The sequence below is a fragment of the Ranitomeya imitator genome, chromosome 5 (genome assembly GCF_032444005.1).
Source record: "Ranitomeya imitator isolate aRanImi1 chromosome 5, aRanImi1.pri, whole genome shotgun sequence".
Classification (NCBI taxonomy): domain Eukaryota; kingdom Metazoa; phylum Chordata; class Amphibia; order Anura; family Dendrobatidae; genus Ranitomeya; species Ranitomeya imitator.
This window is the reverse complement of record NC_091286.1, coordinates 100219760-100235627: the sequence shown is the minus strand read 5'-3', so window position 1 is coordinate 100235627 and position 15868 is coordinate 100219760. Positions and strand designations below refer to the sequence as shown.

Sequence of the window (15868 nt, the reverse complement as noted above, 5' to 3'; positions counted from 1 at the left end):
TTTTCAGGCACAGTACAAAGCTCAGAAGACAAGGAGCGCCAGATTTTACTGTTATGTTTGCAGATGCCATGACCCACTGGGAAAGCCCATGAGGTGCCAACACAGCAGAACCACCAATAAGTTACCCTATTATCCAAACTACATCTCTCAATGAATTCATATGGGGTGCAGTGATCATATTGATGCTACAGGTGTATCACAGACTTCTATATCATTGGGCAGTGAAGAAAAAATAACTACATTTCTACCACCAAAATTATGTTATAGCTCCAGATTTTAAATTTTCACACAAGAAGTGGGTAAAAATAGCATCATAATTTGTCCCACAATTTCTAATGAATATGGCAATACCCCATATGTGGCTGTACAGTACTACTTAAGGTACCGTCACACTAGACGATATCGCTAGCGATCCGTGACGTTGCAGCGTCCTCGCTAGCGATATCGTCCAGTGTGACAGGCAGCAGCGATCAGGCCCCTGCTGTGCTGTCGCTGGTCGGGGAAGAAAGTCCAGAACTTTGTTTCGTCGCTGGACTCCCCGCAGACATCGCTGAATCGGCGTGTGTGACACCGATTCAGCGATGTCTTCGCTGGTAACCAGGGTAAACATCGGGTAACTAAGCGCAGGGCCGCGCTTAGTAACCCGATGTTTACCCTGGTTACCATCCTAAAAGTAAAAAAACAAACGCTACATACTTACCTACCGCTGTCTGTCCTCGGCGCTCTGCTTCTCTGGTCTGGCTGTGAGCACAGCGGCCGGAAAGCAGAGCGGTGACGTCACCGCTCTGCTTTCTGGCTGCCCGGCGCTCACAGCCAGACCAGAGAAGCAGAGCGCCGAGGACAGACAGCGGTAGGTAAGTATGTAGCGTTTGTTTTTTTATTTTTAGGATGGTAACCAGGGTAAACATCGGGTTACTAAGCGCGGCCCTGCGCTTAGTTACCCGATGTTTACCCTGGTTACCGGGGACCTCGGGATCGTTGGTCGCTGGAGAGCTGTCTGTGTGACAGCTCTCCAGCGACCAAACAGCGACGCTGCAGCGATCCGGATCGTTGTCGGTATCGCTGCAGCGTCGCTAAGTGTGACGGTACCTTAAGTCATACAGAGAGATTTGGGAGGAACGGAGTGCTATTTGGCTCCTGGAGCGCATATGTTCCTAGAACAGTTTGCAGGTTCCATATACAGATCCCCTAATTGCTAGAAGTGCAGAATCCCACTCAAGTGACCCCATTTTGGAAACTATATCACTTGGGGAATTTATCTACAGATGTAGTGATTTTGACTAAATGGGTATTTTCCAGAAACAAGCGGCACTGAGTGTTGCCAAATGAAAATAACAAACTGCCGTTGTAGTGACCAGTACGCTGCAGTGACAGCACCTTGCAGAGACCAGTAAGTTATGATCAGCCTGTGCTTCTGGAGGCATGCACTTGTAAGTTAGATGGGCTCTCACTGCTTCAGAAATGTCAAACATGGCCTCAATATGTGGTTTAGGTACTCTGTGGGGCTCATAAGGGAGGGAAGATGCATTTGGATTTGAGAGCAGAGAATTTGCTGAATTTCTTTTGGCGAGTGAGGAGCCATTTCACTTTTCCAGATCCTTTGTGCTACCAGTAACGTGGAAGCCCCCTATACTTCTGTTATCAGATGACAGACCTGAGTGAGGGCTTGCTTTTTTTGTTGATTGAGTCAAAGCTTTTATTGGGAACATTTTACATAATGTTTAGGATCACATTTATCAGCGCTCTATGCTGAGCACTTACTTTGGGGTTTCCATATAAATCTGTGAGTCGCGTGATTCAGATGAAACCCCCGAGGGATCCATTCACTATAATGAGAAAGCAGAGTTACTCTGGACTCTGTCTGGTCTCTGTTCAGTGGTGTCTTTCTTTTCAGAAGAGCACAAAACTGTGGCCGACTGCAGTTTTATGCAATGCTAAAAAGATGGACGCTGCCAGATCACAGGTCAGACAGTGTCCACAGTGCCTCCATCTGCCTCAAAATAGGGAATCTTTTGCCATAGGTTCTATCTGAATCACATATTTCAGAGATTTACATGAAAATGTAAGCCTTACTGCAATCTTTTGGGAGGCAGAATGAAAAAAATCAACAGCAGGTGAAAAATTGGATTTATTTATCTTTAATGCCGTTCTTCATGCATTATAGAGTAAGTGATTTTGCAACTTTATTCTTCAGGTCGGTGCGATTACAGCGATACCAGAATTATATGGGGTTTTTATATTTGGCTGATGCACTGAAGTAACAATCCAGGAGAGGGGTTAACTCCTAACATCCCAGCAAGCACTATCCAACCCATTCATTTATATACAGCAGTCAGCTGCCCAACTCCCTTTTCCTTCCTCTGAGCTCATGACAAGGTGATGTTAAAAGTCTTTCAAAACCACTAGTGGGCAGCATTGACTGTTTTCAGAGCAGGAATCCTAATCACAGCTCTCACGTTCCTGAGCCATGTGCTTATCCAAATGGGCTGTTACCTCTACATACAAATGCAGTAATAACAATGTAGATTCCAGAATAAACCCCTCTCAATGACTCAATGAATTACAAAATACCTTGTAATGATCTACTAATACTACATCTCTGCTTTTCTCCAGAACTATTGCTGAAAAAAGAGTACCTATCTTGTCAGAACAAAGGAAGCAAGAAAACTGCATATCACTGAGCTGCTCAAGAGACAACTTTAGATGAATGTCTCCTCAACACTGCCCTACTTACTGTGGTCATCACATGGCTCACTGACATTTGCCTCCTGTGCTTGCTATATTTCCTTAGAGTTGCTAGGTCGGTCTCTACAGGAATTTAATCCTGCTGTGCCTGCAGAGATTAAGTTCTCTGGCCTATCCCATGTCAGCAGACTCTATGCCTGGCAACTCCTCCCACCATTCCTGGACCGAATGTTGGTTCTTTATGACTTTGCTCTGCTGGTGTCCAGTTTGTGCTTGTGTGTTTGTTTCCTCCTGTTACTGACCTGGCTAGTGTACCCGTCCTGTCTGACCTCTGCACTCCTTACCATCCTGTACATCATAACTGCACCTCTGACCCTACGGTCAGCTGTTGCAGAGATGGGGACTGCCTTGGAGTGGTACCTGGTGACTACCAATGGTCACGCCTATCCTCACCATCAGAGGCTCTACCAAACACCTGGTAGTTGTTTAGTTACACCCCTCCTTTTTAAGTCCGACCCAATGCACAGTGAGTCCACAATCACCAGTTTTACAATAAGTAAATAGAAAGTTAAATATTAGTAAGGTAATAATGATATAAAAAAGTACTTCACTCGGTAAAAAGGGAATGATATGGATCACCACTGTTACTTGACCTAACATGAGATAAATATCCAAAGATTCTAATAAATGTGGGACAATGAAATTCAAACAAGGCTATAAAGCAAACCATTAAATAAAATAGAGTAATCATTAACTGTATTAAGGAAGATGCCAATGTACAGCTTTTATTACAATTTAGCATTTAGAAACCTGTTCAGTTATAGCACATAACAAAGTCTTATTTTATATTTTTTAGTGTCACTAACTTTCTCAGGTAAAAGTCATATATTATTAATACATATTACACTTTTTGCCTACCGTCTGTGCTCAGTTTTCCAGGCTCTGGAATACTGGTGTAAACCCTGGCATAAAAAACTGAGAATTTTTAGGAGCTGCCAGGTTGAATATAATTTCCAAAGACAGATCAGGGACACAGTGAAACAGAATAACATTATTACGCTTTGGCTCTAAGATGTAACAATTTCAGTTTCGACTGATGACTTTTCTACCTTTTCAAAACCAACTGTGCCTTTAGGAATGTGACTTAGATTCTCGTGGCCTTTGACCGATCTTGGTTCTACAAGCTGCAGAAGAGCCAATGTTTAACAAGAATGCTTTAAACTCATATGTAGAGTTGAGCGAATTTGTTCGGATTTGGGTCTGAATACTATCAGCATCAAACGTTGTTTTTGCAATATTCGCAGAACACAGCCGAACGTCATTAGAGTCCATAGGAGCAGAAATTACCAAATATGTTTAGAACGATCATGAAACATAAATTCGGCATGTATAGGGAACCAATATGGCACGAATATGGCAAATTCAGATTCGGCAACCGAATCCAAACAAATTCACTCATAAGTTTTGGCTCAAATATAAAATATATCTGTCTAAATCAGATGTTTTCTTCTAAAGACTTATTACTCTCTGGGTTGGTCAACAACAAAAGATAATTCCATCACTGGTAAATGGTAATATTCTTTTTCATACGTGATAAAATGAAGTGAGTAGAGCTTTAAAACTTTAAAAAAATACTCTATAGATTTTTTCCTTGGTTAAAAACTACGGTACAATGATTTACCAGATTTAAACCAACAGCAAAGGCAATCTATTTTCCACTATTTTCCACTGACACGCTGCCTGTCTCCTGATCGTGAAAGCCATTGACAGAACGCAGAGATCCAGCAGCTGGCGGAACAGTGACACCACCACTTCCTGTCTCTTTGAACACCATGGTGCGACTTGCACTTAATCTACTGTAGGTGGGTGCCAGCTGAGTTTGTTCTTTTTTTCACCCGGCAAAGTTTTATTTTATTCATTTAATTCCTGAACATCAAGTATGACGAACAGATCAGATGTGACCTTGACCATATATTGACTATCATTTCTTGTCATTAAATGGCTCCTTGAAAAAAAATGTATGTGTAGCTGAGAGATCATTTCTTTCCATCTTACAAGAACAACCACCTTAAAGACTAAACTAGTTAGAAACATATCAGCAATTACCACACTATTCAATGCAATTATTCTAAAGCTATTCAAAAGACATAAACAATTCAAGTAATATCTCCAAGAACTACAAATACAGAAAATGTAAATGATTTAACAAGCCTATTACAAAGTGCTCAAGAAAAACACATGGCAAACCTTCTCATGCTGCCAATATATTGGATTAAAATCATGGTCATAATGGTTTATGCATGAATAATTTATTCTTTAGAAATCTGTTGTAAAAAAAAAAAGGACACATAGTGCTAATTTGTCAAGCAACAAAGAAGGATTTCTGGGAGATGTGTACAATGCAGAGATTCATTATTTAGAGTATTTGACAGGTATGTGTTAACGATTGTCATCGGGTTCAAACTTACCTCATGTGACAAGTAAAAGGCAGCAATCCCCAAGGGCCAAAAGCAGCACAGCATGGAAAATACGCTGAGGCCAAGATGGTCTCGTGGTGGCATCATTAAGAAGTTATCTTCACTTTCTGTGTCGCTTGAATAGTCGCTCTACGAGGATATAAACAACAAATAGAAAATGTATTAAAGGGGTATACAGACATGAAACGTAAACACATAGTATACCAATTATAATGCGCTGTGGGAAATCAGCAATTCAGGATATTGTATGGTCTTCATAGAAATACCTCAAGTGATTGGAGTTCGGTTAAATAAACAGATGGGTTCATGGAATGATCACAGCAGACAGCCCGTAACATCTCCATAGTTGGCCAAACCATGTAGACTTTCTTTTTTTGCTCAGTTTGCAAATGCTGAATATAATTGCTAAAACGGTCAGCTTAAGAGTATGTGCACATGTAATGGAAAGGAAAAGCTGCTAAACCCCCCCCTTGAAGATCTCATGGTTACGTAATGCATTTCTGTGTTTTAATATTGTTCTATGAAGTTACATGGGCACAAGGGAATGCAGTTTCCTGTTAGGCAGATAGGAAGAGGTGTTTGAGAAGTAATGACCTATAATCTTTGTGCTCGCAGGTTTAATTACTTCTACATGAGTTTTTGTGTGCCAAGAATGGAGGCCATATTGAATAGTATGTCGTGAAGGAAAAAAGGACAAAGAAGTGGCAGCAAGATTCATGAACTCAAGCATGGGGGTCAAAAGCATGGACTAAGCTGAAGGAAGGATTCATTTTCTCAGGCAAGATGATCTTAAGCAGACCTTTATATATAGAAAATAAGATTCTAAAGTGAGAACAGGTAAGATGGTTAAAGATCAAAAGATGGCCAGGCCGGGACAAGAGTTCTCCTACAGGAAGATGAAGATGCAGTGGCCCAGTAAGGACCAGGTGGCCTCATTGAATATGCTTAGAGAGTAGTAATGAGGAGTCTTACCAATGAACCTCATCCAGTGAGGTCCTCAGTGCCTCACAAATCAACTGGGAGTTAAATCTAGCTGTGAAAGGCCACACATCGAGACACACATCGACCATTGCAGTCCTCAGAAAGGAATATGGATGTTCCTATAATGGTTTGCTTGAGATACGTAACAAGTTTAAATGTAATCTTCCTGCCTTTGCATTATTGAGAAGAAGCATTCTTTAAGGGTTTTGGCTGTTATCTGAAGTATATGCTACTCATCAAGTTGTAAAGTAAAGATAGGTTTATTTTTGGACTGTGGTCTCCCTCTGGTCTCCCTCACTCATCTCTATTCTATCTGGCCATGGCCTGCCAAGTCAAGTGGCAGCTTGCGGTCTACAAAGGCTAAGGTGACAGCGGTACACACACCCATTTTCCTGTAGAATGGTGCAGATGATGCGAACCATGGCTGCTGCCCCCCTCCTCCGCCCACCTTTTACACACATTGTTGAGACAACGACGTTCCCCTTTAGATGCTTCTGGAAATGCCCGCAGTATTCTACCTGAAGTGTCCTAGTATAAATTATTTTAGTGATTTTTGTGGAGGCCAGCCATCATAATCTTTTTTTATTTTACTCTATATGTATCTAGTGAGCAGCTTCCAAACAGCTGTGTGTTAGGTAAAAATATGCTACATTATCTCTTGTTTCTTGTCTTTAATTGGGACGGTTAGTCCAATGTGTTCAATTCTGAGCAGCCTAGCATTGCAACACTTTACAGATGCCCGGCGGAGACAATTGTAAGGAACCTGCTGACAGGTCTTCTTAAAGATTACTTTCCTTTAAAGGGAATCTGTCACCAGGATTTTGCTACTTGATCTGAGAGAAGAATGATGTTGGAGCACAGACCCTAATTACAGAGATGTGTCACTTACTATACGAGGGGCGATCCAAAAGTAATGATAATCGGTTATTTCTATTGCACACAGAAATTAAAATAAAATGTTTTCTTCTCTCTTAGGTACCCACTAGTCCAGGAAAAAAATATTACTTAAATAGACCACGATTCCCGGGAACTACATTCATTTGAATATGAACTGCCGAGGAGTGAACATCAAAATGGAAAAAAACGAGCTCAGAGCTGTCATCAAATACCTCTGCTTGAAAAAAATGACTACCAAAGACATACACAGCGACTTGGTGGAAACATTGGGGGACTCTTCTCCTCCATATTCCACAGTTGCATGCTGGGCCAAGGAATTTAAGCTGGGAAGAACATCGACGGAAAATGAACATTGTGAAGGACGCCCATCCACGTCCCTCCATGAAGAAAACGTGAAAAAAGTTGAAGAAGTTGTATTGGCAGATCGAAGCGTGACTATCAGGCATGTAGCTGAGGTCACAGGGATCTCATATGGCAGTATTCAAAGAATCCTTGCAAAAGAATTGCATATGAGAAAGGTCTCCGCGCGTTGGGTGCCAAAAATATTAACCGACGAACAAAAGAAGAAACGAGTTGACATTTCAATAGCAAATCTCGAAAAGTTCCAAGCAGACAAGGAACATTTTTTGTCACGTTTTTTGACCATGGACGAGACCTGGATCCACCACTTTGATCCCGAAACTAAACAACAATCGATGACATGGAAACGAGCCGACGAACCGACGCCGAAGAAATTCAAAGTGTCAAGCTCAGCAGGGAAAGTTATGGCGTCCATTTTTTGGGACGCTGAAGGAATTATTATGGTGGACTATTTGGAGAAGGGAGCCACTATTACGGGCTCCTACTACGCAGAACAAATAAGAAGATTGCGGGAGGCTATCAAGGAGAAAAGGCGCGGCAAACTGCGGGCTGGAGTGTTGTTTCACCAAGATAACGCACCGGCTCACAAAGCTGCTGTTGCCATGGCTTCCATTCAAGAAGCGGGCTTTGACCTGGTGGAACACCCCCCCTATTCACCAGATCTAGCCCCCAGTGACTTCTTTCTCTTTCCTCGGCTCAAGGAACACCTCCGGGGCAAGAAATTTGACGACAATAGCGACGTGATAACCGCTGTTGGGGATTTTTTTGAGGGTCAAGATCAAGAATTTTTTTCGAAGGGAATTCTAAGTTTAGAAAAGAGATGGACTAAATATATAGACTTGTTAGGAGACTATGTAGAAACATAAATTTATTTTTTGACTATATTCATTGTGTTTAGTATTGATTATCATTACTTTTGGATCGCCCCTCGTACTGGGTGCTGCAGTTTTGAAATTGTTGAGACTATATGCACACGTTGCAGATTAATTTGCTGAAAATTTGCCAATTCACTGAATGTTGAGCTCAGTATAACCCTGCCCACATCACTGATTGGATGATTTTTGTGTACACTGTGCACACGCAGAAAGCTGCCAGTCAGTGATGGGGCTGCAGCGCCCCAGAGTCCTGGTCGTTGCAGTAATGTTATTCTTCCACTAGGGGGAGTGATGTTACATCTGAAGGCAATGAAGGAGATCTTCTGTCCAGGTATCACAACCACAAAACACACTTCACACTCCAGTCCGCCAGGGCGAGCTAAGTTTCTATCTATTAGGGCACTCTTCACACTTAGGTAAAACTGGTGGGTTGGTTAGGAAGTTAGACAGAAGCTGACTGGAGGGAGTAGGAGATAGTCAGTGAGTCCCGACCGAGTTTGGCAGAGGCTGGTTGGAGTGGGTTCCAGCCAGCTCCAGACTGCGGCCTGTGGAAGATGACGGTATACAGAGCTACGCCTGCATCCCATGCGGCAGCATCCCAAGAAAGAGGCTTTAAAAGGAATTGTGTTGCAGTGAGTGAGCAACAAAGTCATAGCAACAGGAGAGGAACATCAGTGGGAGACCAGCTAGAAGCAAGCTGCCTCCTTCTGAAGCGCACAACCGGTAGCCAGAACACCGAGGGAGTAAGGATCTCTATGCCGTTACTTCAGAGACTGGCAGGACAGTTGATTCCACGTTGACTGCCCGACCATATACCCAGGAGGCAGGGTGGCAACTTGTGGGGGCCGGGGCGTCTCTAGGGTCCCTATAAAAAGCCTCAGGCCACCAGTCATACGGGTTTGTCCTATCCGTCAGGGGGACAGAGAGAAGAGACTTAACATCTATAATAGTTGTGAGGACCTTACCGAGTTGCTCAGCAGGGAGGTACTACAATGCCCAGGTGCTAGAGGAAGGCGATTGAATTCCACCTGGATAAGGGGACTCTGGATTTGCCTTCAGACCGGCCGGATTCTCCCTACCCTGGACTGTGGATGCTGAAGCCTTCAGTAAAGGTAAAGAGACTGCTCCTCGTTATTAACTGCACCTTACATCATCCACCATCCACCATCTACACTCTGGGAAGCCCTGGGGACATACTTCACCTGTGGAAAGGTATACCATCTAGCTGCCATAACATCACCCCAGCGGACCCCTAAGCAGCGTTGGTCACCCTGACCAAATACCACAGGTGGCATCACGAACATTATCCCTTTAAAGACCTTTCCCCCACAATTAACAGCGGACGTTCCCCTAGGGCCATGGACCGGGTCAGCCACCGTGACATCCCCACTGAGTACAGAAGAAGGGCCCGCCCCAGAGTAACCTCTAGCCCTTGGGGGCACACCGCAGGGGTGTAGTTGGACTACCTTGCAGCAGGTTTACTAGTCCTCTATTGAAAATCTCCTGCCGATGCAGCAGGGATTTTATAAAAACTACAGTAAGCAGCTCAGTAAGTGACACATCCCTGGCATCAAGGTGTCTGCCCCTATATTCTACTGCTCCCAAATCAGTTAAAAAAAATCTGCTGACAGATTCCCTTTAAGAATGGGAATTAATATCATTTTCCATTGTGCACACACCGTGTTTAATTAGTGTGCTAATTACAATATTCAAAAAATCTATAAATAGACAAGCAATGATATGCTTTCTACTGCTGTCTTATATGTCATGTGTTGAGATATTTTAAGGAACTGCATCTGTTGTACTATATGTATTTGTTTGTCCAAACATATTGGAATTGTGTGCGAATATATAGGTATTTAGATTGAAACAAAGCAAAGAAGAGCCCCATCGACTTTGAGACTGGTGTAGGTATGAGGGTGGCTAAATTTGCGTTTTAAAACTATATTTTTAAGTAGATATTCTGTATTTTTTACAAGCATTTACAAAATGCAGCTGAAACAGGAAGGTGCCAAAAACGATAGAAGGATATTCAGTATAATCTGAAATGTGTGATGAGTCAGGAAGCTGAACTAGCAAACTGTGGTTTAGCAATAGGAAAACAATCAAACTAAGTGCCTGTCAATCAGCACTTTGCTTAACGAAGTTGTGGCATGGAGTAGCTGTCTTCTATGGTGCCAAACTGCTTAGAGTGGAAGGAAAGTAATGATTGATAGCTCAGTAACCTGGTTTTTGGCAAGTCCAGTAAAACAATAAATGTCAGCTTTTTTCCATTGTCAATGGGTGTGAAGGTACCACTATAATTCACTGTATAAGAATAAATTGCTAATAACCTGATAAATAAAACAATATAATTGTTTACAGGAATGGGAGGTATGATAACATTACAATATATTAGGGTATTATTTTAGCTTTAGAAGCTTTCCCATAATCACCTGCTTCAAATCTGCCATTCTTGCCTCTCAGACTTTTCCGCAGAATTGGACGTATGCTCCTATATTGGTTTTACAATAATCATAGTTTATATAAGTACATCAGGCATGTCCCAAAATTTGCAGACAATGCCTTTACTTTAACTAAGACTGTTGATAGTGCAAATACTGTAATACAGGGGTGGACACAGGCAGGAGAGGCCCCTGTGCAGTTACAATTTATGGGCCCTTTGCAGTCCAATAGCTCACCATAATGCACAATTCTAAATGCTTTGGAGATAGATGTTGCAGACATTTTAATGCCAACACCTGGGCTAAAAATAACCCATCAAATGAGTACCCACTCCAAAATGCATATATCTATATATATAATTGTCTAAGGGTTTTTCCGTCTGTCTGTCTGTCTGTCTTTCTGTCTGTCTGTCCTGGTAATCCCACGTCTCTGATTGGTCGAGGCCGCTAGGCCTCGACCAATCAGCGACGGGCTCAGCGACGATGATGTCATAAAGGACGTAGACATCCTGCATCTCTGATTGGTCGAGGTCGCCAGGCCTCGACCAATCAGCGACGGGTACAGCGACGATGATGTCATAAAGGACGTAGACATCCTGCATCTCTGATTGGTCGAGGTCGCCAGGCCTCGACCAATCAGCGACGGGCACAGCGACGATGATGTCATAAAGGACGTAGAAATCCCACGTTTCTGATTCAGCGACGTGCACAGTATCGACGTAGATGTCATAATGGTTGCCATGGCCACGATGATGTCATAAAGGTTGCCTCGACCAATCAGCGACCAATCAGAGTCTGCCGCGAATTCTGGAATCATCATTGTCCTATGTACTACGGGGACATGCATATTCTAGAATACCCGATGCTTTAGAATCGGGCCACAATCTAGTATATATTGTAGCGTGGCTAAAGGATGTCTAATCGATGGGAGATATGTGTCCTATAGATGGCTTGCTGCTGTGATGTAACCATAGCTACCTATATGTGTTTCAGGACCTGTGGTGATGTCACAACCACATGTCTGGTCATGTGATGGGTTCTGGGTGTGGTTAGACATATAAAAGAAAGCCTAATGCTTAACAGAGATAGATATGTGAGGAGATGAAACCCTCCTGTGTGGGTCAAGGCTCCAGGACTGAGCCGGAAGGACTGGACATTTGTTTTTCTTTTCCTGAGCCAAAGGCTATTTGTTTTCTGTTATTTCGCCACATGGTTTATGATGCAATAAACCCTATGAACTTTTCAAGAAACGTGCCTCCTGAGTCTCAGACGTCACACCCGAGTGAGTGAAATCCCTACAATTGGTGGAGAATGCGGGCAGTGTTCCCAGCGGAGACGAAGAGTCTGTTATTGGATGTCCTGGGTCAAGTCTGTGGTAAGCCAGCAAGCTTTGCCGGAGAAAATGGAGGACCTGCTGAAACACTTGCTCCAGTCGCAGCAAGAGAGCAACAGGCTGTTGATGCAGCAGATTCAACAGAACCAGCAGCAGATACAACAGAGCCAGCAGGAGCAACGGCAGCAGATACAACAGAGCCAGCAGGAGCAACGGCAGCAGATGCAGCTTCTGGCAACCACCATCCAGGGCAAGACGAGCGCCACAACCCCAGGTCTGGCTGATGACACCCACGTTCGGAAGACGGTAAGACGCGCGTTGCAAAAAATGACTCCCGGGGATGATGTTGAGGCCTTCCTGACGGTGTTTGAGAGGGTCGCTGAGCGGGAAAAACTTCCGCCAGAGCAGTGGGCAGAGGTACTGGCGCCATACCTGACGGGAGAACCCCAGAAGGCGTACTATGATTTGACCTTGCAGGATGCCAAGGAGTATCACAAATTGAAAGCCGAGATTCTCGCACGTTTGGGGGTGACACTGACTGTCAGGGCAAAGCGAGTTCACTGCTGGGCCTATCACCGGGACAAACCACCTCGTTCCCAAATGTTTGATCTGTTGCACCTGGTCCAGAAATGGCTGCAGCCAGAGTCATCTACGCCTGCACAGATGGTAGAACGGGTGATGATGGATCGGTTTGTCCATTCCCTCCCAAGGCCTATACAGTCTTGGGTTGCCCAGGGTGATCCCCAGAATGCCGACGAGCTGATCGGACTGGTTGAGAGATACCAAGGGTTGGAAGGCTCCTTCGGGAGGCAGCCCATGCCGTACTGGGGGTCCCAGAAGGGAGCTGAGTCCCAAAAAGGGGTGGTGCGTCCAAGGTCACAAAGGGCGGGGGAGGTGGTGCCCAAGGTCCCTACGGGTGATATTATTTGTTGGAGGTGCCACGGGCCGGGACATATAGCTGCCCGTTGTTCCCAGACCACTGAGCAGATGGACTGCAGCATGGGACGCCGTTGTTCATACTATGCGTATCCAGCCTGTAGTGTGAACTCTCCATCCAACGAGGGACCTCAAGCGTGTCCCGTAAAGGTGAACGGTCGAGCAGTAACGGCACTGTTAGACTCGGGGAGCCTAGTGACCCTGGTGAGGGCCACTTTTCCTCTCCACCTGCTCCCAGGAAAGAAGGTCGGAGTGCGATGCATACATGGTGATGCAAAGGACTACCTTATGGCCAGGGTGGACATTGAAACGGCATGTGGCACTGAGTCCCACATAGTCGGCGTCGTTCAGGACTTGTTGCACCCTATAATTATTGGCCGGGATTTCTGTTTGTTTTGGGATTTGTGGGGGAAAGGTTCTGGGCTGCCTAGCAAGAGTAGGGAACCAATGAACCCTGGAAAGGTGTCGCCACACCCAGAGTCAGACAGGTTTCCTTTTTGTGTCCTGGTTGGAGATGAGGAGGAAGTGTCCCCTGCATCTGACATTCTGGAGTTAGAGGTATCCGGTGAAAATTTTGGGACTGCCCAACATAGGGACCCCACTCTGAGGGAAGCCTTTAATAATGTCACAGTTATTGACGGGGTGGTACAGGAGCCGGGGGCAGACACAAGATTTCCCCATTTTCTGATGAGTGGGGAGTTGTTGTACCGAGTCATGAAAATAAGGGAGGAGTTGGTAGAGCAGTTGGTAGTGCCGGGTCCGTATAGACGGAAGGTGTTGGACATGGCCCATTCACACATCTTGGGTGGACACCTAGGGGTGGATAAAACGCAGGAACGGGTTGTGCAGAGGTTCTATTGGCCTGGGTGTCACCTGGAAATAGTGAACTATTGCAGGTCCTGCCCTACATGTCAGCTAACTGCTCCCACTCCTCATTTCCGGAACCCCCTTGTGCCACTGCCCATTATTGGACTTGGTCGGTCCCTTAGTTAAATCAGCTCGGGGCCATCAGTATATATTAGTCATCCTGGACTATGCCACACGCTATCCTGAGGCAATTCCCTTGAGAAATTCTTCCTCAAAGAGCATAGCCCGCGAGTTGGTCCATGTCTTTTCCCGGACAGGTCTGCCGAAGGAGATCCTGACTGACCAGGGTACACCTTTCATGAGCAAGGTGATGAGGGAGTTATGCAAAGCCCTGAAAATCTCCCAGTTGAGGACCTCGGTGTACCATCCCCAGTCAGATGGCCTTGTTGAGAGATTTAACAAGACTCTGAAGAGCATGCTGAGAAAAGCTATTGAGAAAGACGGTAGAGACTGGGATTGTCTCTTACCCTATCTGATGTTTTCCATTCGTGAAGTTCCACAGGCCTCCACAGGGTTCTCACCATTTGAGCTTCTATATGGCCGACATCCGCGAGGACTCCTGGATATAGCCAAGGAAACCTGGGAAGCCGAAGTCACGCCCCACAGAAGCGTCATTGAGCATGTGGCCCTGATGCAGCAGAGGATTGCAAAGGTGATGCCTATCGTGAAAGAGCACCTCCTCCAGGCACAAGAAGCTCAGGCCAGGGTCTACAACCGGTCTGCAAGAGTGAGGCAGTTCAATCCGGGAGACCGAGTTCTTGTGTTGGTTCCGACGGTGGAAAGTAAGTTCTTGGCCAAATGGCAAGGGCCATATGAGGTCATCGAGAAACTTGGTGAAGTAAACTATAAAATTCACCAACCAGGAAGACGGAAATCATTCCAAGTATACCATGTCAACCTTATCAAACCGTGGCAAGATAGAGAGCCGACAGTAACTCCATCGTTGTTAAGCAACCCAGAAGATGAGGTTGGAGCGGTTACTATAGCGGAGACGCTATCGGAATCCCAGAAACAGCAATGCCGGGAGTTACTCCAGAAAAACAGGGACCTGTATTCCGAGTTGCCTGGGTACACGAAGGTCATAGAGCATGAGGTCCTGACAGAGCCCCATGTGCGCGTGAACGTGAAGCCCTATAGAATTCCTGAGGCCCATCGAGAAATAGTCTCCAAGGAAGTGGAGCGTATGTTGAAGCTTGGAGTCATTGAGGAATCCAAGAGCGGTTGGTCGAGCCCAATTGTCCTGGTCCCAAAACCTGATGGGGAGTGGAGATTTTGCAACGACTATCGGAAGTTGAATGAGGTCTCCAAGTTCGACGCATATCCCATGCCCCGCGTTGATGAGCTCATCGAAAGGCTTGGGCCCGCCAGGTACATAACCACCTTGGATTTGACGAAGGGGTATTGGCAGATCCCCATGGCACAGGAAGCCAAGGAGAAGACGGCGTTTTCTACACCAGATGGATGCTTCCAGTATGTCCGGATGCCATTTGGCCTACAGGGAGCTCCGGCCACTTTCCAAAGGGCTATGGATAGAGTCCTTGCACCCCACAAGGCATACGCTGCTGCGTACCTAGATGATATCGTCATCTTTAGCTCGGACTGGGAGAGTCATCTGGAAGTCCAAGCGGTGTTTGATGCTATAAGAGAGGCCGGATTTACAATAAACCCGAAGAAGTGTGCATTGGGTAAAGAAGAGGCTAAGTACCTTGGATACATAGTGGGTCATGGAGAAATAAAACCCCAAATCAGTAAAGTGGAGGCAATTCAAACATGGCCAAAACCAGTTTCCAAGAAGCAAGTTAAAGCCTTCCTGGGAATCGTGGGATATTACAGGAGGTTCATCCCAAACTTCACCACAATGGCGGCGCCTCTGACTGACCTGCTAAAAGGGACAAAATCAGTAATGGTTAAGTGGTCCGAAGAAACAGATTCAGCCTTCCAAGAAATGAAAGAGGCTTTATGTAAGCAACCCGTTCTGATGGCCCCAAACTTCAAGAAAGAGTTTATTCTTCA

The 15868-nt window shown here is 45.0% G+C and overlaps 1 protein-coding gene across 2 annotated transcripts in view; it reads right to left on the bottom strand.

Annotated features, from left to right (window-relative positions):
- SYNDIG1 (synapse differentiation inducing 1) overlaps positions 1 to 15868 on the bottom strand; it is a 355181-nt gene that overhangs the window by 71087 nt on the left and 268226 nt on the right. For both annotated transcript variants that reach the window (XM_069768971.1, XM_069768972.1), the window contains exon 3: positions 5154 to 5291. In XM_069768971.1, the coding sequence (XP_069625072.1) occupies positions 5154 to 5291 (138 nt within the window). The remainder of the gene's footprint in view (positions 1 to 5153; positions 5292 to 15868) is intronic.